Source organism: Chelmon rostratus, chromosome 9, assembly GCF_017976325.1.
Source record: "Chelmon rostratus isolate fCheRos1 chromosome 9, fCheRos1.pri, whole genome shotgun sequence".
In the NCBI taxonomy this organism is placed as follows: Eukaryota; Metazoa; Chordata; class Actinopteri; order Chaetodontiformes; family Chaetodontidae; genus Chelmon; species Chelmon rostratus.
In genome coordinates this window covers 22,933,983-22,960,641 of record NC_055666.1, presented here as the reverse complement: position 1 = coordinate 22,960,641, position 26,659 = coordinate 22,933,983, and the positions used below count along the sequence as shown (strand labels likewise).

General features: G+C 43.3%; 1 protein-coding gene across 1 annotated transcript; it reads right to left on the bottom strand.

The window, feature by feature from the left end:
• glrbb (glycine receptor, beta b) lies at positions 1-25,737 on the bottom strand. Its single transcript, XM_041944421.1, has 10 exons — positions 25,720-25,737; positions 22,412-22,550; positions 20,238-20,344; positions 18,795-18,862; positions 13,812-14,038; positions 12,751-12,833; positions 11,478-11,618; positions 7,600-7,752; positions 3,631-3,923; positions 1-297 (listed from the first exon to the last, which is right to left on the bottom strand). The coding sequence occupies exons 2-10, from the start codon at positions 22,531-22,533 to the stop codon at positions 1-3; spliced, it is 1,491 nt and encodes a 496-aa protein (XP_041800355.1). The 5' UTR covers positions 22,534-22,550; positions 25,720-25,737.
• Positions 25,738-26,659: the final 922 nt, after the last annotated feature.

The window sequence follows — 26,659 nt, the reverse complement described above, 5'->3', positions numbered from 1 at the left end:
TCACAAGTATATGGACCAATAAATCACATTAAAGAAGAGGAAGGAGAACGGGAAGAGGGCTCGGGCGTACAGGTCGATTCGTTTGGCAGCAGAGGGGATGACTGGTTTAGGGGGAGGAGGTTTCTTGTTGTTCTTGGACTGGGATTTGCCGGGACCGGCGCCGGTATCGATCGGCTTCCCGTAGCAGTCAAAGTTCGACAGCTCAAAGTCCCGCGGGAGCGAGCCCACGATGCTGAAGTCGTTGGTCCGCAGGTCCGATTTAGAGGTGCACACCTTCTTACAGCGAGTCTCCGCCACCTGGGTGCAAGAGAGTAACAAGAGGGATGTCAGAACTGATTGTTCAATTCTGCAGCATTACGTTTCAACAATGCATCTGTCTGAAACAAGCACCCTGTTTACATCCTGCATTAAATATCCTGATTCTGATTTAACCTGATTGCATTTACACCTGATCTGATCACGCTGTCCAGGTTATTCGTTTTGTTCCTCTTCTTCCTTTTTGAAACTTCCTCTCATTTGCACAGGTTCAAAACAACAACCAGAACGAAACAAAGCAAAGATGGCAGCCATCCATTAAGCTGTGCTATGGACTTTTGATTGCTTTTCAAAGTGGGGAAAGAAGCCGACTTCAAACAACCAGAGAGCCAAAGTCGACAGCAGAGGAGAATGCTGAATTTCAGCTGTGGTCAGTGCCATCGCTGTGCAGAGGACCATCTGGATGCGGGAATGCAGTCAACGCTGGTGGGAGAGGATGATGATGGTGATGATCCTTACGGATGAGGATGGGTGTCAAACCTACGTATGCGTTGTCAAACTTGATCTACTGTTCTTGGCCCCTTCAGGAGGTGATTTGGATCACAATCCGTCCTAATTATGTCATGGCTGCGCATACAGTTTGATCCGGTGAACACTATCCGGTTGCAATCCGATCACAGAAAACATATTTTAATGCAAGCTATAAAGGGGTCATATAAATCAAGATAAGATTAGGCTAACAGTCTGCTCCGCTGCTGGCAGCCCCTGAGGCAGTGGAACCACACCAAAGTGGTTAAAGCTCAGCTCAGCAGCAGACTGTGTATATATCAGCCCCTTTGCCCTGTCTTCTGGGCTCAGGAGCCTTCGTGTTGGAGCCTTTGTCCTCGTTACCTGCCCTTCTTGTTTATGACACCTGCCTGCTCCTTGTTTGGTTTTGTTTGCCTTCGCTGATTTGCCACTGGGCCCAACGTTTGCTCCAAAGCCTGACAGAGTAAACGTCTTTTTAATTCCACCTGATCTGTGTGCGAGTTCTGCACATCTGGCTGCTGAATTGTTCCAAGGCGCCATAAACACTTAATTGACCGCTGCATCCACATGTTTCAATTTGTTCATTCTTATTTCTTCTGTCAACAAACATTCAAACAACAAACAACATGACATGAAGATTTCAAATGGGCTAAAGCTGATTTTACTGGTGAAACGACAGCATCTCACCACCTCAGAACAGAAATGTTGGCATTGGCACAATGCATCAGTTTACTTTTGTCCCCTCTCTCTACACCTCCGACTCTCCCCTGCAGGTTTATCTTTGTGTGTGTCTACAGTGTACTGAGCCGTTTCTGAACCACAGCCATCTGACAGTTTATCTATGTCTATCTTCATATCTGCTATTAATCAGTTTTTCAATCTTTCTGTCAAATGGGATGAAATTTGAGACTTGGCCTCATTTAAAAAGCGCTAAAAAAAACCACAACAGCCCAAAACTAGGTTGCAAACAACATGCATTTTGACAGCAGCAAAGAACTAGATCTATTACAATACTAAATGTGGTCTACTTTGTCCTTGGTTGTGAACCAAACTGCACAAATGATCATGTAGAAACTTTCCTTCCTTTATAATCACACATTGGCAAAACTGAATGCTCCACTTTCTCAGACTACTGTTGCATGTGTAAAACAGTAGCAATGATGTCTCTTAGACGTCACACCCACGCTGCAGGCGGGCTTCGTCTTAACATTTAAATGAGTTTAGGATCGTTGGACTCGATTGAAAACAGACTTAAAACCCAGTGAGGGAGCTGCTTGATCCTGAAGCTTGGATAGAACTCATGCTGATACAACAAAACTACTGTTATTTTAAGAGAAAAAAGAGAGAGGAGCCAGAATTAGATTTGCTTTGTGCTCTGCCATGTTGCCTAATATTGTTCTTCTCTCATCTGGGGTCTTGTAGCCCCTCTGCACCCACAACGTGCTTTCATATTGGACAGCCAGCGCTTGTGAGAATTAGCAAAAGGATGTAGTTTAATGTCATCCAAAAAAATCCCTTTCATCAACTTCCCTGAAGGCCTGCGGGGTGAACAGGATCTAATCAGACTATGGATGCTTACTCACTGAAGTCATTAAGCTCATTAAAGCTTCATTATTTTGATTTGGTCTTGACTAGAAAACCCATTAAACCTCAATGGAATAATGTAATTCTCTCAAACCAAATGTGGTCCGGACAAACGCAGACCTAGGGGTAAATTAATTTCAATTAGGCGTACAATTGGAAGAGCCGCGCAACATACTGCAAGCCTGACGTGCACATGAGTGTCAGACTTGAGTCCTGACTGACTGCGTTGACAGTATGTGTGTGTTAGAGACAATGCCAGTTTTTAATGATTGGATTTCCGTGTTTTGCATTTAGATTAGATCTCTGCGCCCGAGGATGTTGGATCTGGAATATGCATTCTGTCACTGTACTGCGTGTCACTGTAGGTGGGATGTTGCATATAATCAATTACATAAACACAGACTTGCAAACGCACACTGCACACATCCACAAAGCAACAACAAGGCACCCTCATTGACTGATTGTAAATGTATTGCATTACATATTCAAATCATATATGGAGCAGCGTGTTCCAGAAGTTCAGAATCAGTCAGAGTCTTAATGTTTCCACATTACCAAGGTCATTGAAAAACATCAACATCCCAAGCTGTTTTTGCTTGTTTTTTTAATTTCATGTCTTTAAAAACTGTTTTGGTTTTGTTCAAAGGTTTTCAACAGAGAGTTCATGTATGTATGTATATGAATAGATAAAGGAAAACGTCAGTGTTGGAAGTTTATAACAACCATGTTAATGAGACCTTCTGAGCCTTAGTAGCATCAACAGAAAATGTATTGATAGTGTGCAATAAAATGTGTTTGTTATGTCCATTTGGGATGGATGTGTTTTAAATTTTGGCACCACAGTTCCCGTCATCGTGTCATCACAGTGTTGCCATGGAGTCAGTGGGGTTAGCGGCTGGCTACACCTGAGCCTCACTGTTGGCTTGTTGGACCAAGCCGTGCTGCCTTAGCTGCACTGTAGCTGCTGTAAAAGCGCAGACAACAATCAATAGGAGGTTGACATTTTGTGTTTTTAGATAGATACAGACGGGAAACAAGGAAAGTGATAGAGACGTAGGATGCACCAAAGACACCTGGCCAGAATCGAACCACGGACCATCACCTGGATTTTTGCTCTCAATGAACAGCAAGCGGATTCTGCTGATTTCAGCGGTGTGTGTATAATGTATGCACGTTCTGGTTTGACATACAGTAACTCTGTGACAAACACACACACACACACACACACAAGCATTCTCAAGTTATCGAAGCAGATCTACTGACATGCAAGGTGCTGACATGAAGCGGCGTCCCTCCGGTCCCATTCACCGTGTTGTTCCGGGCAGTGGGGCTCTTTCCCGCAGCCTTCTCCTTGGATGCTATCTTGGCCTTCTCGGCCTCGATGCGCTTCGGGCTGTTGAGCATCACTTGAACCACAGCGTACTCCACCAACGAGGCGAAGCCGAACAGCAGGCAAGCGATGAGCCAGATGTCGATGGCCTTGACGTAGGACACTTTGGGCAGCTCTGAAGCCAGGGAGGTGCACTCAGAGGAGAGGGAGAGCACAGAGAGGATGCCTAAAGAAAGAGATGGACAAGTAACCTTGTCAGTCAGCAAAGTGAGTGGAAGTTGGATTTTTCCAACATCTGTATTCAAAATGTCTTTGTTCTGCACTTTCTAATTCTGACCTGCATCATCTACTTGTTGTTCGATTCCATTGCTACTACTATACCTGCGTTTTGGATTTGATACCCACAAACAAAACCTTTAGTTTTTGATATTTGGTGCTACAGACGGATTTTGTTCTGTGCCAAGAAGGATCAATACTGAGCCATGATTGTCAACATACAGCACTGACAGAGACAGTTCTTCTTATGTAGCCGAAATGCTTGTTTCTGCTCAGGAAATGCATTTGATTAACCTGCTGCTGAGAGAAGAAAAATGATCCATTTCCTCTTCAAAGCACAAAATACTGAACAAATTCTTCTAACAGAACACACAGAAGCTGCAATGAAATGCTCACATCCACAGAGTTTCTGAGAACATGAACGCAATTAGAAATTCATGACCGCTACCTCTTTTATTAGGACATCTCCAAGAGCTTTAGCAGACTGTCAGCAGCCTTGAATGATAGTAATTTTAAATTGATTTTATCTCTCATAGCCAACAGGATTACAGGTTAGAGATTCCCCGAGCACAGCAGCACTCTTTAGGGCTACGGGGGAAAAATTACAACAACTCTTCGGAGTGTATTTTAACCACACATGAAGGGCTTCACTCCCGCTTCCCTTACTGTAATGAACCTTTAGAGAGATAATAAATACAATATGATGACTGATGGGTTTTGCCTCCAGTCCTCATTATGGTCACTCATCACGGAGGAGTTCTTACAGGATTTCTAATCAAACTGCTGCATCCTCACTGGATCAATCTGCTAAAGAGAGCACTGTCAACCTGGACACCCACCTATTATACAAACAGAGAAAACATGAAAGGCGCCAATACTGAAATAGCCTTGTTTGCCTTGTTTCCCAATGACACACTCAGCTGCATGCACAAAATGAAACTGGCTTTGTATGAGACAGAAAAACATGGATCCTATATCTTATTTATATAACAGAAAAACATTTTTTCCTGTTGCATCTGCTCACACCACCTACTGTATGTAGAAAGAAAATGCATGAACACATGGACGCAGACACACACATGTACATGGACACACAAACGCACCGCACAGAGCAATAAGCGAGAGTGGTCCCACACCTGGGTGTTGACTGACCTGGACTGATCCCATTTAGAGAGAAGTCAGAGGAGGCCTCCAGGTGGAGTTGGAGTGATGATGGGATGAGAGTGGGTGATAAACAACTGGACAGAGGATGGAGGGAAGGAGGCGGTGGACGACTGGAGCGAGATAACAATGGATTATCTTATCCATGCTGCCCCGCACACACAGAGGTGCCCCTGTGATACTGTATGTGGGTGACACCGACATGTTACACACAGGCAGAATTATGGAGGAGGGGGAGGAAAAGGTAAGAAGTGGAATGGACAAACACAAGCTTTGTCTGATTTTTTTATGTTATACATCACTTCTTTTATGTGCAGTGTTAGCATGCATGTATGGGAAAGATATTAATATGTATACAGCAAAGACAAATGTATGAAGAATACAGGCCGTGACCACCAATTCTTTCTCCAGGGGATGCTTTCAGCATGATATGATGGGTGAATACACACTGGGATGAGTACTATGTTTTTACTGTAAGTATAAGTATAATGTTTAAGTGCATATGTAAAATACTGTAACTGCAAAAACAACTATATAATTGATTAAATCTTATTGTGGCAATGTGGCACAGCAGTTGTGTCAAACTTCTCCTCATGACAAATTAAGACACTCGGTATACAAAGATTTCAAAGTTGTTGCTTTTTTGTTACCACACAAGTGTCATCTTTGGATTACGTGTGTTTGTCTGCTTAAATGTTTGCCGAAAAGTTAAGCATTTCTTGGCTTTCTACCCGGAGTAGTAACCTGTGACCAAAGCAGGAGCCTGTCATTAGCTGAAGACATTCTGTGGGATTACAGATTACATTTGAAGCAAGATGGACGCATTTGGATGTAAACTGGACACAAACTGCTGCTCGCTAGTGTGCAGTGGTTCGTTAGAGCCTTTTCGCTGCACGCTGCAGCCGAAAACACACACGGGACTGGTGAGAGTGAACCAAGACAGTAAAACTGAGTGCAATCAGTAAAATGCATTCAGCATCATCTCAAACTCCATAAAAAGCTCCATAAAGCTGCAGGCAGCTGTAGATCCAGGTGATAATTCTCTGTAGCACTACAGCAATGTCACGCTCATTTGACACATCGCTGGCATAAAAATATTGATTCCAGCTGTTTTAACTCTATTAATAATTTTATGTTCTGTTGTTCAAGCTTTATGCTATTTGTTAAAAATTGCTGCGTTTGTGTTTTATTTTGATGAGAAAGTATCAAAATCATCATTATTAACAAATGGAAATCTTCAGGGCAACAGGAAGAAGAATGTGGTGAGTAAGTTAGAGTTTGGACCAAACACAGTGTCTGAACCTCGTTTGAGACATTTCCGTCCCTTTCCCATCATGCACGGCTCAGGGAAACTAGGACTCTGCCAGTGCTGTAAGCAGGAAGGACACCAGCGATCGCTCACCTGTTTTTTGCCTGTGATTCATTTAGTGCGTGAAAAACACAAAATAAATTAAGCGCTACCGGCACAGAGCCATCCTTGCATCCCCTCAGGGCTCAGGCCAACAGTCAAGTAATCTATCTGGACCTTCCTCAGGCTCGACACATTGTGTGAGCTTCTCTGGTTTGGAAAAACAGCTCTGCTCCTAACGCTCCTCAGCACAGCCCTTCGTTAATTGGGTTAATAGGGATCAGGTGTGCCTCGTTGGCCAGCTGAGTGTCTCCTGGCTTTCTCTGGCTCCTGAAAAACCCTTGCTGCCCACACTGATTAACATGAGGATTCGCAAGAAGCACAAGAGCTTGTTTCCTAACATTAGCTGAACCGTGCACTAGCATATTTTAAACAGTGGAAATCTGTGTTTGTGGCTAAACAGGCATCACAGAAAAGTTAATAAGGTGACATGGCTGGTTGGAAAACTGAAGCCTGTTAAAATTTTAGACATTTAGGTAATTTGATGAGACTGAGTGTCTCGTCAGCCATGACTTCAATCCTGTTGACCAAAAACTACTAACTTTTACATGGACCAACCAGCAAAAAGAGCAGCAATTGCACTTAAACATGTGCTCAAATCCCTGTGCATTTAGACCTACACTAGCTAAGTGCAATTTAAAAGCACTTACTTACTTTAAGCACCACTGCTGTGGGTCCCATCTGTCAATTACAGCTATACTCAGTGATTTATCACATACAGGACACTGGCACCGTGCTTGATAGATAAAGTCCTTCATGCTGTCAAAGTGATTGATGATGTCATGGTGGAGATGATTGGGGCCTTAATGTCAGCGATCCCTAAAAACATATAATCCTTCACAGAGGTTTGTATTTGATCGACAACAATCTTCTTCCCAAGGCTTCTCAGAGCAGGAGTTTTCACACCTAATTACCTCAATAATACAAACACTCACCCGCCTCTGTTCATCACCTGACCGACCACGCACTCAAAACATGGTTCTGGGTATAATTACAGATCATGTGTATCGGTAAAAATGTCAGCGGAAGATGGTGGAATTGTTCAAATGATCCGTACCCAGAGGGACCCTGGCGGCACTGGCATCAGGGTTGATCCAGAAGGAAAGCCAGGAGAGGACTACGATGAGCAGCGTGGGGGCGTAAACACCCATCATGTAGAAGCCAACCTGTCGCCGTAGGGTGAAGATAACCTCTACACAAGTGTAGTACCCTGCATGAGGAGGGAGAAAACCGTCAAATACGATTCAACTTCAGCGAGACGCGCAGTTTGCCTTGAAATAAAAACAATGAGACGCAGCCATTGAGCACATAGGATACAAGCATCATACAGAAGGTAACTGTGTTCCAATTTAGAGGCTGGATCGTTAAAAGACGCAACCCATGAAAGGGGGATATTCATAGGAACCGAAGCTGGACCTTCTCCCTGGATGAGACAGTCTAGTCTCACAGAGATCTGAAGTAATGATTCAATCATGGTGCATTCGTGCAACGTCAGCGGAGTGGGAGGACCAGAAAAGCTGTTATTCTGATTTGGGAGCGTTGCTGCAGGAAGGTTACCTCCACTGCTAGTCTTGTAGTCACATCTTTCTGAATTAGCTATTTTTGTTGTGTTGCATATTGGTTGCAGTTCATAAACGAGCGGAACCAGATCATCTGGGATTTCACCACTGTCAGAAGTTTTGGACATCGCTGACTCAGACTGACAAGGTGGAGGTATGAACATCCTCCGCTTGCTCATAGTTGCGAATGAATGATGTGACATGGATGCAGCATTAGGCCAAGCAACTTATGCAATCAAGAAGAGTGAGGGGGATCCAGCCAATGAATTGAAATTATAGACTTTTTTGATCCCACGCCGGGAAATAAAAAGGAGTGGTAGAAAATGAGCAAATAGACAATAAATAAAGGATAATCAACTATATATATGTACAATTATATACAAAAAGAGTATAAAAATTATATTGCCATGGCTCAGTTTCACAATGGAAAATTTTGAATCACACTAGTGTAATATATAAATAATAAAATACAGTGTTTTTGTACGGAAAAAAATATATATACATATATATATATATACACACACACACATAAATAAAGTTTATGTAAGAAATAAAAGCAAATGCTAACATAAATAATGGAGTAGTGCAAAAAGAAGGTTTGTGACGTGAAACAACATAAACAGTGCTACATTCACTGAAACTGGACTTAAACAGTCAATATCATGTATTTAGAGGAAAGTTGGAGCCAGTCGGGTAGGTCGGGTATCTGATCTGCACAAAGCAAAGCACAGCTGTGGGCATCATTAGCACTAGAGAAGGCAAAAGAGAAGAAAGAGAAAGAAAGGCCAATGGGCACCAGGTCTTTCACATTATTTCAGCGAACACTGTCAAAGCTGAGACCTGTTTGAGCTCTGGGCGACACCCCAAACAGCCCTGCTTCCAATTGATCGAGACCTAAACACCGTCCTCTGCCAAAGCTCCTATTTTTAGTGGATGGGAACACGTTCCTGTTTTCAGAAGGTTATCATTCTTAACAGCACAGCATAAATTTCCACTCATAAATGATCAGTTTGAACCGATCCATCTCTACTGGAAATGTGGTCCTCATTAGCTGGGCTCAGACCAGCAGGGAATACACACCTCTACACTTCAGACCTCCTACAGCAGTGTTGTGTTTCTGCTCTTTGAGGCTGGTCGCAGGTCCGATGGGATGGCGGAGTGGATGGACTGAAGTAATATTTAACTAGCCCGGGGATCTCTGGGTGAGCTTTACACAGCATATAAGGGCTGCCTGTGTCGCAGAGCAGGCTCGAACCAGTCGTACACAGAGGTGATCTTTGTCTCTGGCCAGGTTGCCATGGCAACCCGTTAAAAGGCTGACTCATTGCCAGCAGTGCGCCTCCCAAGTGCGAGAGCACTGAGGTCATACCGGCTCTGTTGGCTGATAGAGATTTTCCATTTCACTGCGAATGTCGTTTTGTACCCACATTGGTCTGAATACAAGTAGTTTTTCTTCTGTTTCATTATCGGAAAGCTCGGTAGTTTTAGCCCTGCAGATCCCGCGAAAAAGGTCAGCGTGGCATGTCGTACATCAGAGTATGTTCGAGTCCATCCTAACTAGCTCCGGCCAAAAAATATCTATGGAGCCACACAAAATTTTGCTATTTGCTATGCAAGTTTCCGTGCAAAGAGTGACTTGTGCTTCCTGACAATCCAAGAACAAGACACAGCAGAGAAGTAGCTGAGGGGCTGAGATGAACGGGTGAGTTCATCTGACTTCAGCTGTCCCACTCATCGATAAATGGGCGCAGTAACCGAGACACACGGTAATGTGCTACCAGAGGCAGGGAGGAGGAGGACTGCAGCAAGCACAAGTGCTTTAAATCTTTTTATTTTCTCTGACTGCTGTGTGTTCGTCATGCACCAAAACACCAAGGCAAAATTACTTGACAATAAATCTGATTCAAGTAAATATGAATGTAGGCAATGAATGATTCAAAAGACTGAAAAATGAAGCTTTTATGAGGCATCTGTGAGACCTCAAGGATCCACACAGTGTGTCCTAATGAGCTGCACTGAATGTAGAACTAGCTGAAAAACTGCAGAGCACCTTTAATTTCTCGACTTATGCAAACATTTCGAAAAAAAGATGGGGTTTTTTTGTTTTTATTTCACGTGTTGCTCTCCGTTTTTATTCAACCGTGAGCTAAATCCTACCACAGGTTTTTTTGTTCACCCTCAAAATAATTCGAACTTGATATAAGTCTGACGTGGAGCTTTGTCAAAGATGCCAGCTACTTGTCTCCTCTGTGCTGGAGCCAGCGTTTGGGCTGTGCATGCTGGCTCACTGGCGCACCTGAATGGGATAGAAGCATAATCACCAGTATGAGTTACACCTGTGGTGTTCCTGCCATGGCAAGTCAACCTGTCTGCCATCTCAAAAGTCCAAACTTTTAGACTATTGTTTGCGTTTGTTGCCGTGGAACTGTATTAGTTTAGTAGCTTTATCTATTTATTGACTTATTTTTCACTTCATGTGATTTCTGCTGACTGTACGATCACACAGCAGTGCACGCATGACATCTCTGCTCTCTATCATAACACAAATCTGGGGGGGCAGAATAATCCACAGTGCATCTTTTCGGCGCTGTAGGCTACTGAGGTGTTAAAATTTAATTTCCTTCAACAAATGAAAGCAGCGTGATTGAGGTGTAACAGTTTTCTGACCTTTCCCAGAAAGATGGCCGCACGGCATAACCTTTGGCCAGATAAGAACATGCAATTGAAGCTTGCTGGCCGCCGCTCGGGATCTGATCTGCTAAGATTTCATCTTTCAATCAACGGCAAGCAACTAATCTCGCTTTGACAAAAAGACCCATCAGCCTCTCTGACTTCTCTGAGTAGAAGCGCTGCTCGAATGATGGCTGCAGCCAGAAGGATGCAACCCAAACTGAATTGACGTGCGGTAAATCCCAGACCAAGACCACAACAAAGTGGTGTATTGTGTATAGTATTGTACTCAAAGACTACCTGCAACTTCTGAGATGTTGTGACATACGAAATAAAACTGGTCTGGAGTGAACACATGAGCTTGTTGGCCAAGCTAACGGGGCAAGCAGCAGGCATATGAACTAACTTTTGGGGTCTGAAGTTGAGGATGGCGTATCTTTGAGTCGACCCAGAACAAAATATTCTCATTTCAGAGAGAATAATAAATGAACGGATGAAAGGAAAACCCGAAGACGAGCAGCGCTGAAGTCAAAACCTTGTTCAGCTTAAAGACTCTGTGGTTGATGGAAATACTGGAAAAAAATATTTCACTCTGCTGTAAATCCTCAGTATTTTGAATGATTAAACACCTACTTTTCTTACTCATAAGCATTGTAACTTGCTGTTTAAAGATGTGACAGGGCAAGAAGGTGGACAAGGACCGTACCTGTTCCTGCATAGAATTTGGTGCAGTTCCCATAATCAATATCTTCTTGTCTGATGTCAAACTGTGGCAGAGCGATGGCGTCCATTTGCACCGGGTCCCCTGTCTGCCACATAAACTGCAGGTCGTCTGTGGTGTAGCCAACTGGATGAAAGAAACACACAGAAAGTGTCCGCAAATGCCCGTGCAATCCACACCCATAAGCACATTCACAAACAGAAACATACAATCAGAGTACAGATATATGATATAAACGCACTCATACTAGCAAAAAGCTAAGCCTCAGCTGTCGGGCTCTGCATTAGAAGGAAATGGCTTGAAGTTATTTTACTTATCGAAGTCCAAACTGCTTTGTAAACACGATGCAATAACCACAGTCGAGCTCAATTAGCTGTGAGACTTTCACAACAGCCTTAAAATATGATGATTTATTCCACTTCTCTAAGTGTTCGCCACTGAAATTGGCTTCTAAACACAAGCAAAAAGCTCATTTACCCCGGAAACAACTATTTTATAAAACCAACAAATATATTCCCAAGTCATTAATATTGTGCTGTGTCTCCCAAATACCAGCAAGCAGATGTGTTCAAGTCCAACTGAAATCACCTGTTTGTAGTGGAAAATAATGTTTTTTTGACGTATTGTTAGTAGCTCAATGAAAAGGAAGAAAATAGGTCTTTAGAAAAATCAGAAATGCTCGTTTTCGTCTCTCTGTGTCCGGCTGATTGACAGCAGCCGGCAGGAACGACAGACGAAGTAAAGAAACTTTGTTGTATACCACATGTGATGGGCAGACAGTGGGCACCAGCTACCAGCATCTGACTGGGCTGACTGGACGAGCCTGCAAATGCACATTAGCAGTGCACTTCACTTGTTTGGTGGCTCATTCAACAAGCTGTGGTGCAGACAGGACCTGTGTCCATGTCTGTAAGTTAAATCAGAGGGAGACTTCAGCAGGAAAGCTAATGCTGGTAGTTGTTCGAAGTCTGTGGCTCTTGTGTTGTGTAGCAGGCTCAGTGTGACCGTCTGCCCTGTCGATGATAGAACGCTGATGTTCCTGCTTCATGCAAGATTTGACTTCATTTAATGCAAAACTAGGGGGCGCCACCGTGAATATAAATCTGTTTTCTGACTTTTTCTCAAAGGAAAACACGGGACAAGTTATTCATAGAGCTGACACGTAGGCTGTAGCAGACAAAAAACAAATGCAATTTAATTTCAGCTGGACTTCAGCTGATGAGGCGGTTTAAGGTGATGTTATTTCAGGAAAACTCACAGCTTTCAAGTTGCATTTTACACCTCTGTGTGTCCATAGGGAATAACGTCAGATCCAGTGGACAGGAAAGGGTGATGGACAACCTGGAGGAGGAGGAAGAAAATTCAGTTTTTCCATCCCGCCCTGTTTTTGTTACCCACTTATATCCAATTAAAGTCACACAGAAGCTTTGTTTGCATGACGCTAAAATGGCCTTGAAGAAAAAAACTCAATACCTGAGTGAGATCCACACAAGACTAAAATAACCATTTCAGACTTGCAGGCCATTAACACGAATGATCAGTTATTAATTAATAGTCATATGCAACGAGGCCTTATATCATATATCATGTGTTTGGTTAGTCTTGCTTCCACATTATTTAAAGCTATATTAAGCAAACGCATGGTTTTCATGTGCAGTTAATGTTTTTAACATTCATCAAGGACATATGTTGAAGCAGGAGTTCTCTAAGTGACGACAACGTGCACTGCTTCATTTATCTCATCCACACTTGTTGCCTTTTTGTGTCCTGTTTTTCCTTAATGTAACCATGTAGCGATCCACCCAGTTTATCTCTAACTGAGCAGTTGTTTCTCTAGGAAATAGTCATGACCTGGTACAACACCAGACCGTAGACTGCACCAGGCCTATTATCAAACTGTTCAATTCAAAGAGACTCTGAGATGTGACTTCACACATCAAAACGAACCAAAGGGATGAAAGTTCAGATTCATTCTGTGGGTGGAGACCTCTCTGCACCCGACTGTGCAGTGGAAATTCATCTGCAAAGTCTCAAGAAGATCATTTTGGATGCTTATAACTTTCTTTTTTAGCATAAAGGCTACATGAAGGTACCGCGTTGAGGATTTTGAAATGAAAACAGACACGCTCAAAGTGACGTGACATTTTCCTGGAGCACTTTCAGAACTGCTTCAACAACAATTTGAGTAGATTTAATTAGGCTTTTAATCAACTTTGATATTTAAACATTCCAAACATTCAGTAAGAGCTGGAAAAAAGTGTTATCTTTGGACGGCTCAATACCATAAATATTGGCTGTAATTCAACAAAACTCCATTACCTCATGCTGATGAGGACGTCCCCGTTACGGAAAATGAAGAGGAGAATGTTCTCCTGGGTGACGTCGTGAAAGTTGGCGCTCTTCTCGTTAGCGAAGAACAGGTCCGGCTTCCAGAGACACTTGAACATCTTGGGGTCGACGGTGAGAGAATCGGACTTGAAGTCCTGCGGCAGCTTCAGTCTCGGGTCGTTCCAGCGCTGCCGCAGGAAGATGTTGACTCTGTAGTCCTGTTAGGAACAACCACAGACAAGCACAGGGGGTTGAGGGTTTTTTTCTATTCACATTTCCCATGATGCTTTAAAGGGAAGGACAGCAGATGGATGGTAAAACGGTGGCTCTTTATTTTGATGACCTTTGGGCTCTGCTCATGATCCATCTCCAAAACACTCCAACAGGTGTCTCAGAAAGTCTAAATATGGCAATAAAAGCATTTTCACCCCTCCTCCAGACATTTGAGATCTTCTTCTTCTTCTTCTCTGGTCGTCATGTGTAGTTAAAAGAGTAAGAAGAGAAGCAAAGTGGAAATCCTCCTGTTCGTTGGCACCTTTCCTCCACTGCTTTTTAAAACACCTCTTTTTTTTATGGGATGCAGCGGTTCCACCTTATTGACAGGTTTTCAAGGCTTGTTTTTAACTCACTGACAAGCAGCATTTTCTCGCCGCGAACATTTCAACAACTTAAATCGACCACTTTAGCGTGACAAGTGACATTTTACAGCTGCAGCGAAAACACTCGACGTCTACTTCAAAACCGGTCAACGTGCACATGTAGTCAAATGTTATCACTACAGCAACATGTGATACTCAAATACTTCATTAGAGGGCTTATTAGTGAAACGTCCACACTCTTGCTGGTGGGAAAGTATGACTCTGTGGGGCTTTGGGGACTTTTTTTGTGCCTGCTTTGATGGCGTGCCTCAAGCTGTTCTGGGACCAGGTGTTAGGAAGGAGTATTAATGCTGAGTGCGAAGATGGATGACATGTCAAATAATGCTGCCAAAATACCAGCTGCATGTGTGTGTGTGTGTGTGTGTGTGTGTGTGTGATCCTGGGTGAGAAATTAACTTCCATCTCTTCATTGTTCCCAATTTTTATAATGTCAGTAGCCTTTCTTTTTCGTTTTTCTGATGCAGCAGCTCATGAAGAGTGTGCTAAAAGCCGACGTGTGCCACAGCTTCACGCACTCGGCTGTTTTCAGATTAAAACAATGGCATTTTTCCTCACATCGTGAAAACACAGTCGATTGTAGGCTTTCGTGAAATCAGCAGCAGGGCCCATAATCCACCGTGATAACACTCAAATATTTGACAACTCAAAAAGCTTTCACCAGGATGAAATGAGAAAAAACGGGGCCTTGATATTCAACTACTGCAATGGAAACTAGGAGAGTGCATTCAGTCGAGTGCGGCTCTCCTCCAGGTGTGTCGGGGGGCATGTGGGTGGCAGTTGCTGATCACTTGTAGCCCCCAGCGCTCAGCACAAAGCAGCCAGCAGTCAATAAAAGAGGTTTTTCAGAAATTGTGGATCACGATAACCACAAGAGCTCCTTCAGCATCCAGTCATAAATGTGCAGGAAAAGTATTAGGGTGATGTGTTAGCTCTGGACGGATGCACATGCAACCACACTGCATGATCGATAATAATGGAACTAGAATACACATGAAGGATGGTGTTTTTCCTTTGGCAAATCATTCTGCAGTCAAATTCAAGTCAATCAGTGCAAAGAAGCACATCTCTTCAAACCACACATATAGCTAGCTTTGGATACTGTATCCAAACATGCTCGTACATTCATTCCCAGGACACCTGCTCGCCCAGGTCATCACCTCTGACGTCCCTGCCTGTTACACATGCAGGTCATTGTCTCCTCTGGTCAATGGGCCTAATGGTTCAAGCTGTCAAAGTCTGTTACATATTAATTTTACGTCTGTTTCTTCTGTCATGGATGTGTTTAGGTCACGTGACCTGCACTTCCAGGTTTTGGCCTTTGACAGAAATCATCAAACCCCTCTCTGAAGGCCTGCTTTAAACTCACTGACCCTCTTACTTTCTTAATATTGCTCTGCCCCTGTGGGACACAAGGCCACAACAAGCTGGATCCTATCCTTGGCAGCACGCTGAGCCTCGTCCCAACGCAGGTTTAACTTGGATAACTCACCTGTCGTTGCTGTGTAACAGGTCGTTTTCGGTCTTTCAGGCTGCCACATGCCTCCGTTCAGAACGCACGGCCCACCCATCGCAGTCGCAAAAGTGATCCTCACTTTACAGCTATTATTTTAGTCACAGGCTAATTCTTCTTACAACACATGCGTAATGTGTTTGCTGACAAATATTTTTAGGGAAGCCAGACTCATCTTTTTAAAGCTTTCTCTCCCTTTTTGTAACTAAATTTATTCCAACTACACAGAAACGTTATACTACAGCCTGGCTTGACTGTGAGAGACAGCCAAGTGACTTAAATAGGTAGATAACACTTAATTAACACAAATAATAACTTATTTTTCTACAGATGTTTGCAATAGCTGTTTACCCAAATAAAAATTCTCATTGCAGGGGCGCCCTAGTGTATTCTCCAGTCAGTTAGAGCCAACATTGGGCAAGTGCTGCATGCAAAACTAGATATCACACTGTATACATCCAGGATACACACACAGATCAGTTTCCTGGCAAAAATGCAGAAAATACACAATGCATGATTGATCCGCGTAATTCGTTGCAGTACATGTTGATGCACAACGTCTAAGAGGAGACAAGAAACCACATGAAGCTTTCCATCCTCTCTGTTTTGTGTGCATTATGAATGGGCAGGAACTATTTCAAAAACTCATCTGAAACCATTCTATACACAGAGGTCTTAGGATGGTTTATACATTCAAGAATAACCCAGAATGTGCTTTACTTCCCTGCAAGTAAACATGTTTGGGAGGGAGCGCAGTGGTCAGACTGTTGATATCTCATTTTGGAAAGCGAGCCGTCATTTCTATACAACCTAATTTTACACTCCCGCGTCCAACTGGTCCTCAAGCGACAGCACGAATAGCTCCTCTCAGGTCAATTCCCACACCTTCGTCTTTCTGAAAACCAGACAAGGAAATATATCTTCCCTCTGGCTCACCATCAAGCTGCCAGCGCTGCTTTCGATTCCGGCGAGATTTAACACGACCGCTCGCTGTAATCAACGAGGAAAACTCAAGCTGGGGAAGAGCGGGCAAAAATCCTCTCCTGATGAATACAATCATGAAGTGAAAGTAGATGTGTTAACTACAGTGGACGCGGCGGTGTTCGGCCGAGGGAGGTGTAAATGATGAGAGAGGGTTTCCTGAGATCAGATACCCCACAGAGTGATAAATTGAGGGGGAGAGGTGACCAGCTGTCTCTCCTGTCTCCTCCCGGACTCGTTTTAAACCTTCCTAACTTTCATTCTTCCGCCGGGCGTCCGGGGGGAAGAGGGAAGGCAGGAGTTGCCATCTGGGAGTCGGTCATCTCTCTTTCTCTGTCTCAGCTCGATCTCTTTCCTTCTCCTGGCTGCTTTTCTTCTCTTACTCTTCTCACATTTTTTCAGCTTTTACTCCTTTTTTTACCTTCCTCTTTCTTATTCTTTGTCCTCCACCTTTCTTTCCTGCTCAATGTCCTCATCCCTTTCTCTTATTTTCCTTCCTTTCTCATCTTGTCTGGTTTTCTCTTCCTTCTACTCTTCTCTTGTCATGTCCTTTTTTCCCCTTCTCTAACATCGTGACTCATTTTCTTGCCCGTCTTTCTGTCACTGTCCCATCTTCCTTTTCATTTTTTGTCTCTTCCTCCTCCTTCCTGCTCTTTTTTCCTCCTTTTCCTTCATTCTCCTTGATTTTTTTCTTCTTTTCTTTTTTCTCCCATCTTATTTTTTATTTTCTTGCACCATCCCTGCACACCGCTTGTACTTTATACTTGAGTTTTAAGGATTTTCCACTTTCAGCATTTATCACACTAACTGGTCTGTAATTGGTCCTGGTGTGAAACTCTCCGCTGTAAGATTTTATAAGTGAACACTCTCCCCTGATCGGCAGCCAAGAGAAATATTTCCAGAGTAGATTTTAATGCAGCTCCAGTTCCCGGATATAGGATCTAAGGCTTTGTTCAGAGTGTCACTCCTCATGAAATGAAGTAGGAGAACATTTATCACTGCTTTGGACTGAGACACTGTCCAGACCTGCAACAGGACTCCAGGAGCAAAGGTAGAAAACCGAGTACTCTATCTGTTCCTGTGAAGACTGAGGCTGGCACTGTATTCCATAACTAAAGCTGGACAGTTTTGCAAGCAAAAAGTCAGTGAGGTGTGTCTGCCACACCAAATTTTTCCTTTGTTTCTCATGTTTGTCTGTTTATTTCTGTAAAAAATAACTTAGCTGCCTGCATGATTTGTGGGAATCAACATGCTGAAGTGTGACTTTCAATTATTCTGTGAGAATCAAGCTCTCCTTTTGGAATAAACCTGCAAAACTGTGCAGCACAGATGAGTTCGTGACACAGAATCAAGTCAAGCTGTGGGTGCTGTCACTCTGCATTGCATTAATTTCAATTACCTTGTCATATGATTGAAGATATTTACTGAGACAGACGCTTAATGTTTATTGGCTCCTCCCAGCAGCTTTAAATTAAAACACACCAGTAAGCCGGGCTCATTAGAAACCTTCAGGAATGTTCCTCATTGTTTCCTAAGTGATCGAGAGTAGACCCGGCGCCGTCCTTGAGTTTAATCTGCTCACTAGCATTCAAAGAGCACTCCTTTATCAGCAATTAAGCCATCAGATAAACGAGGCATGAAAACCCCAGTCTTCATCATGATTCACTGCTAAATGGTCTGATACCGTCTAGAAAACATGCTCATGCATTCTTCCTAAAACTTCTCGGATGAAGCAGTTTTCCGCTGTGATCCACTGCCCCTGATTGGCAGAGGTATTGATTAGCAATACTGTCAGCCTGAAGAGGGATTGAAGTGAATTCTTACCATGGTCGTTTCTTGGATGGAGCCAAAACTGTTGATGAAAATGTTCACTCTGTCCTCCACAGGAATGCCTGGATATAGAGAGAGGAAGGACGAGATTGCAGCGTTGAGTCCACTGTGTTTAAGAGCCGCTTTGGAACTAGAATGATTGTAAAACCCTGCAAGGCTTCATTTATACATATTGTACCTGCTGATTGAATCGATTGTGTTACTGATCAGGATTTGTGAAAGACTTCATCAACACTGCAAAGTCATAAAAGTGCCCTCTTATCCCCTCTGCTAAGCTAACGCAGTAGAGACACATACTGGTAACTCTCTCCACTCAGCCGTTTGCATAAACTAATAAAATCCTTGATGAATGCCGCCTGCTCACTCTGCCTTGAATAAATGATTTCCTTTGAGGTGTTTACCGGAGGCTCAGGACTTTTACAGGATAAACTCTATCAAGCAATTCACAAAATTAATGTGCATACTATGGAGGTGGCGTATAGCTCACGCCATCATGCGTTAATGCAACCATGCAAACTAATTAATATTCATGAATCATTTCTGGTGTTGGCTTAAAATTCCCTATATGGCCTATAAAAGCAGCTCGTCCTTTTACAGGCCCGGGCAAAGTCTCGCATAAGGCACAGTTCAGGATGTTATTTGGGAGATTATGACATGGATGTTAATGGACGCTGATCTTTCAGCCCACCCTGAAATCAAGAGCAGATGTTTGGCCGTCGGACCAGTCGGAGAGAGAGCTGATTCTGCTCGCAACACATCAAACATCGAGTCCCGGATACAGGTCCAGCCGCCAAGTGCCAGAGGATGGAAACTAACTGAGGATCTACCTGAAGACCGGTAAGCCCATCAGTCACACGCAGAGGTCGCCAGTCACTGCTTTGTTATTTTTATGGCTTTTTCTGTGAGACTGAAGCCTGGTTCTCCCTACACTGACATTTGCACTTACTGTGAACACTAAAAAGATGGGTTGGTGGTGGCAGATTTTAGAGGCAGAGATTTACTTGTTTCTGCAGAATTGAATGGTTCTAATTAATATCAAGTATTAGGTTAACAGGATGTGAAATAACAGTGAACAGTTTCACCAAAAACTCATATATAGTACACAAGCTCACACTATATGTTGCTTCATTAAGATTTGACACTGTCTTTCATTCCCATAACAGCTCCTGTGTGTGTAATCATTAAAGTCAACCCCGGAGCGTCATCTTATTGTTATAGAACATGTTACACATGCAAGTATATGCATAACAGGAAATTCACTGTCATTAATGTCTCAAGGCCCATTTATGCAGAGGCCTGTTCCTGCACCACGTTTATTGAAGAAATGTGGAGGTGCATATTCATAGTGTGCTCGTTTCTTTAATTAGCATGACAGCACTTCAGCAAAAATGTAAATTAAAAATAGACAGAGACAGATGAAGAGGAATGGAGACTTGCCTTTGAAGTTGGGCCTTATTCTGGGATCGTAGCTGATCAGTAACCTGTTCAAGATGTTACTGGTTGAATTTGCAGGGACTCTGGCCAGATCCTCAGATGACAGCTGTCTGCAAACAAAGGAGACAAAGAGGGAACTGTAGGCACGATTACATTAGCAGGTCGAATTCCTGGCAGATGAATCGCTCAGATGCACAGCGCACCCACTTCTACTCTGTATACTCTCCACCAGTTATGGATTAAACTAGCATTTTAACATTTGGAATAAACGGGGCGAAGCTGACATGCTAACATGCTATCACTGACAGTGCTAGCATTCTGATATTTACTGTTTTCCATCTCACGCTAGCGTTTGCTAATTGGCACTAAATGCAGTACAGCTGGCGCCACACTTTGTCAGGATATCTGAAGATACCGGCGTCCAACGCTTGATACGACACAGATCAGTTTGTTCAGACAAGCTCACTGCAAAGCACAGCAAACAACTAAAAATGATTTTACCCCATTTTTCTAGATTTATTTTTAGCTGCTGTGAGAAAAGTCCCGTAAAGAACTGAGTCAATGAATCTGCCATGTGGATGTCAAAGAGTATAAATGACTTTTCGAGACAACAGTACATTTTTTGCAGGATACATCCACTTTTTATGGAGCCCAAAGTGAAAATTTCCCCTTGAACCATCCCGCAAAATAGCAAAAAAACATCTGTCTACTGAAAATTACCACTATAACGTAACGTGGGGACTTTCAAAGACGTTCAGCCAAACATCATTTGTTTTCTGAGGTTGACTGATGAAAAAACAATGGGACAAAGAGAGGGGAAGGGGAGAACGGGATCTGGCAGGAGAGGAAGGAGAAAAAGAAAGTCTCCTTGTGGGTGGCAATGAATTCTCCTGCCAAAGAGTTTCCCCTTCTCAAAGCACTTTACATATCATTATGTAAACCTTATCATGCACTGAGGATGAGTTAAAGTGCTCCGCAGGAATGCTGCGCAGTGTGTGTACGTTCTGCGGTTCCTCTGATCAAAGTGAAACACATAATTCCTATCCACTAAACCTCTTTTTTTTCCCCCTCTCTTTTAACAGACCCCTCTGACAACCTCAAGCACAACAGCTAAACTGGAACCAAGTGGTTCCCTTGATCCGCGAAGGCATCCGCAGCACTAAACACGAAATATGTCATACAGCTTACACTTGCCAATACTGGGACTACATCAAACGCTTTCCCCCTCCTTTCAGGAAGTTTCATTGTCGAGCCATTTGTTACCATTTAAGGAAGTGGAGGGTGCAGCTCTCCACTGCACAGAGGCAACGGACAGTCCAAAGGCACATTAATACAGATTGATGTTCATTCCCTGGTGAGACACACAGCATGCAGAATTCACCTTTTTAGTCTATCCATGACCTGACAACTTCTCCACTTATTTAAAGCTCCCTTACGCGGTTGCACATTTGCAGACAGCTGGCAAACTTGTGCAAGAAGCTGTGACATTTTTAAACATGTCACATTGCAAGTGGTCAGTTTATTTATCACCACATGCTTTTGGTGGATTTGGTGTTGATGTCCATTGTTCCTAACTGACTGTGTTGCTGAGATTTGGCCAAACATGATGGATAAAGCCTTGAAAGCAAGATCCACTGGGTGTAAAGTAGTTATGCTTTAACCGAATGCTTAACTGCCAACACTGGGGCACCTTGAAGGACGCTAAAGGGGAACTCCGCCGATTTCACACAAACATGTCAGTTTACTGCCACTGACTCAGCCAGTGAACAACAGAAAGTCTGCGTCACGAATCGGGGTCATGGAGTTTCAAAGTCATCGGTTCCAGCAAGGCGATTCTCATGAAAAGGCTTGAAATGTTGTCAGATCTGCTGCACAGATTTGCACTATGTTTTTTTAATCTGTTATGTGAGTTCCCAAACTTTACACAAGTGCAACACTAAATCCCTGAGCTGCCCTCATAAACAAGTTCAGTCATGCAATATTATGCAATTTTGAGAAATCTTCATATATATGTCAATGATTTAGAAATTCTTGTGAGCAGATAGTCACCTTGAAACTGCCTTATCATGCTGTCGTAACTGCTCTAAGCATTTGCCATAAAAGCAGCATGAAGTCCATATGTTATGTTGACTTTTGCACCATAAGACAGCACAAAGTGTTGCTGATTCCATACTCACGATGGACAGTAAACCTGCTTCCCTTTCTTCTTCCCCTTCTTTGTTCCTTTTTCTTTGGCCGATCCTCCCTCGAGACAAAGAGAGAGGACCAGGAGAAAGATAGCGAGCTTCTTAACACCCATTCTGGTGGCAGTTGAGCCTGCGGAGGACGAAAAAAAAACACAACGTTAAAATTAGTCAAGCTTAAAGGCATGAGAAGGACTTTTTGTGAAAATCGAGGTATACGCTCGTGAAAAAATAACACCTCTCAATAGTCACTTATGACCCGCTACTAGTGTGTGGCCGTGGCTGAGTCTGCAGAGACCGTCACACCTTTTTGCAGTGGGTGTGTAACCAACAAATCCTGCTCATTCTGCTTTGAGTGATGCACAATTCCATAACCCAAACTGAATTTTTCACATTCAAATCTCAGCGTTCATTAACACACGAGCACAGTAGCTACCGAAGCCCCTCCCTCAGTGGGCGTACGAAGCTTCAGAGTATTTCGTCTAGTTCTTGAACACTGTGACGTTGAACCTTGCTTTCCTGACATGATGCATCCCATTCACTCTGGATGCACGTCACATACAGTAAATGTCTAAAATGTAAATTAGTCAATCTGACATGGTTTAATCAAGTAGCGCAAGCTCAAGCATGAATCCAATCAGGAGAGTGAAGCTCCTGAATACCGATGGTCATTCAGGACACGTCAGGTGAACGTGACCTCTACAGGATGGCTGAAATAAATACTACCTGAAAGTCTCCTGCTTCAGTCGAGAATCTGCAGAAAAAAACGGTATTTTTTCTGCATGCAGCTGCAGATTATCTTTGTTATCGCCACAGTTGTTTATCTTATCTCTGTAAACTACATAATTTGGTTTGATCTATGATAGCTGTGGTGTTGCAGTTTAATCCTCTCTCACACCACAAATGCTAAAATGGATGAGATAATCAGGTGCGGTGTGTTTTCCATAAATCTATTTGTTAGAAAATCCAAAGCCAGGCCTCACGGTAACACAACTATACATATACAAATGTACACTTCTACGCAAAAAGCAGCGCGTTTCTGCATTTCCTGATAGCGGCCATTAATCAGCTAGCCGCCATAGTACCTGTATGATTCATTTCACATCTAGGGAAGCGGTGCCCTTTCATTGCACAGGGACACTGAGACTAACAGCAAAGCCAACAGTCTCATCCCCCCGCCCTGCCAGCAAGACTGTATATTAACTGAAGCAGTTTATTGTCTAGACAGAGACAGTCTCTCTCTTTCTCACTGCCTTGGCCCAGTAACTCCCTGACTGCTCCTCGCCTGCACATTGATCATCATCTTCTCCGCTGCAAATCGTTTCCAGCGCTCCGCTCACCGCCTTTTCGTCGCCATGCAAACACCTCGCCTCGCCCCAGAGCTAAGTCAACATTGTTTTATCAGTTTGGAAGATTCCTGCAAAACGGGAGGTTCAGTGTGGTGGAGAAAATGTCCGACATGCATCAGCGCTGACCCCCGCGTATCGGATGGCAGCAGCTGGAGTGATGTTTAACTTGGCAACAAAGCACTTTTCTTAGAAACCGTTTCTTGCGTGACCTCCAGTTCCTACAGTACATCCCATCGTCCTACTGGCATTTCTCTACATGTCATCTCCCACTGCTGACCATCCACTGCAGCCAGGAGGGTGAAAGAGCACAGGGCAGATATATAACTAGCATGAATGAGTTCTATTACAAAAAAAGACAAAATCTTAATTTTGCCATCCATAATATGACCTCTGGCATGAACACACAGCACATTATGGAAGCTTTTAATAGCTTTGTCAAAGGCCTCGTGTGTCTTTAACATGTGAGCGGATTAACCAAGGAAAACTTAAATAGTTTTAGTACTAAAGAGGTGAAACTCTTCCGTATTTCATGAGAAAAAAGTACTTAAAAAGTGACAAAAAACCCCAGTTTTGAGTAGACTGCCTTGGCTTGAAAATACTTTTAAAATCATCTCACAACTCTTAAAATTTGTCTTGTGATGCACGTTGTGCACGTTGTGTTTTTGGATTTTTCCATTTCAAGAGTTTCTTTGAGTCCTGAAGAGGTGAAAGTCAGTATTTCATGAGAAGAAAAATTATAGAAACGTCATAAAAATAAAGATAGTTTTGTGCAGCAGAAACGTGTCATGGGCTTGGTGCAGTTATGATAATATAAAAAACTGATTTTCCTTAAAAAAATATGAAAAGCTGGGTTCATATGACTTTAACACGAGGTGCATAACTCTCTCACAGCTCTGCTCCAATGCACGAGGCTTTATTACCCAAACTTTAAGATTGAATCAGTTATCAGAGGCTGCTTGCTGTTTTACGGGTGACATGTGCAGGGGTATACTGGAGCAGACGTGAATGACTTTTTAACTTTCTTGATCTTGAATTGACGCTCACACTCGTCCTCAGCTTGTCCTGTGTACATTCTCCAAATGACAGACCACCAGGACATTATGCACACCCATGCTACGATGATCCCCGCGCAGAGAAATGCGGGTTCAGCTGAGAACGAGCCCATAAACTGACCTTGGCGCCGCCTGAGTCAACTCTGTGCCACGCTGTAGAACGCTGCCCTTGCTGTGTTTTACTGCTGGCTATGTAAAAACTGCAGAGGCTTTGTCATACAGTGGCTGACAGTGACTCAAGAGGCCTTACATGGTCTGCCCCATGGGTCCAAGGTCAATAAGCAATTCTGCTCTGCACAGATAACTTCCTCAGCGGTGCATATTTTTGGATTCAGGACCGTGAAAATGCTGTTTAATGAAAAATAATTGCCATAAGAAGGTGAGAATATTTAGATAAATGAGTGATGTGTTAATGGTTAACACAATAAATCTGTGCAATTTGGTGTTAGGCCTAAATATATATGTAAAATTCAATATTTTGCTTTAATGCTAGGCTTAAGTGGAGCATCTGGGGTTCTTATCTAACTGCAAGATGCTTGAACCCACTAGGAAAGGCCTGTGCTATGCTTATCAAAATACTGAAATGCAACCAAAGCAAAACAACCAGCCGACCGGGGCACTCACAACCTGTGGCTGCACGTCGCATCGGTTCTGAAAAGTAAGTAACAGTGGCTGACACTTGCCCGAAGCCTGAGCATGAGAGGAGCAGAGGGGCTGGAGTGGGAACAACACAGCAAGCAGCGACCACCATGACGAGGTGGGGTGGGGGGGCGGGGGGCGGTGCAGGAGGAAGATGCCAGTACATATGGATCATGCGATTTCCCTTAACATGAGCGCGCGTTACGAACACAAATAACACCAAAGTCGTTCATCAGCAAACACGCCGCGCATTCCCACTTACCGTTCGGCTTTGGCACCTGTCAATTCCTTAGAAAACCTGACCCAGTGAAGCTGACTGTGCAAGTAGTCGTTAACAGAGGCTCCCAGACCACTCGCTGTCTTTCTTTTCCATTCTGCTCTCCGCTCTCCTCACTGAAGCAATTTGTTGAATGGGTTTCGGGGAAAAAAAAAAAGTTACATCTCGGCAAATTGCCAATTTTTTCTATTTCCGCGCCCGGTTTGTTGTTATTTTGGAGCCAGTGTGTATATGGCTGCTGCCCTTTCGCCTCAGCTCGGGATGCCCAAGATGGAGGCTTGCGTGTACCTGTCATGCAACATGCGCAGTAGCGGCTGCACGGAGCCGGAGAGCATCATCAGTCCTCCCATCAGCACCACGGACAGCCGCTCCCCGCCTCCACATGCACGGCCGCTGCTAAACGCTGGGACGTGACGTGACGTGACGGCTCGGAAAAGAAGCGCTCTGGTTCACGTGATGGGCGCGAACGTCTCACTGTTTGTGGCGGAGCGTCTGTGGTGTTCAGCGGCAGATGGTCGTGAACAGTGCGGCTGGAGTATAATAGACCATAAAACAGAGATTAAATCATGGATGCAATACAGTTCAGGCTCAGGGCGTCCATTGAATTTATTGTTGTGAATTGTGTAGTATTCAAACACCAGACTACGCTTTACACTCTCATTTCTATTAAATCTGATGGGCTTCGTTGTTTATGTCTAAATAATAATAATAATAAAAAAATAAAGGACCAATTTGTCATTTTTTGACCACATATTAAGATATATTTGCATGTATGATCATAACTGAAATTATACACGTTTTACTGACGTGTGTACAAACATCACTGATCTAAACACACTTTTACACATTTAATACCTAAAAAAATAATAATTTTCTATATATATATATATATACGTATATATACGTATATATATATATACAGTAT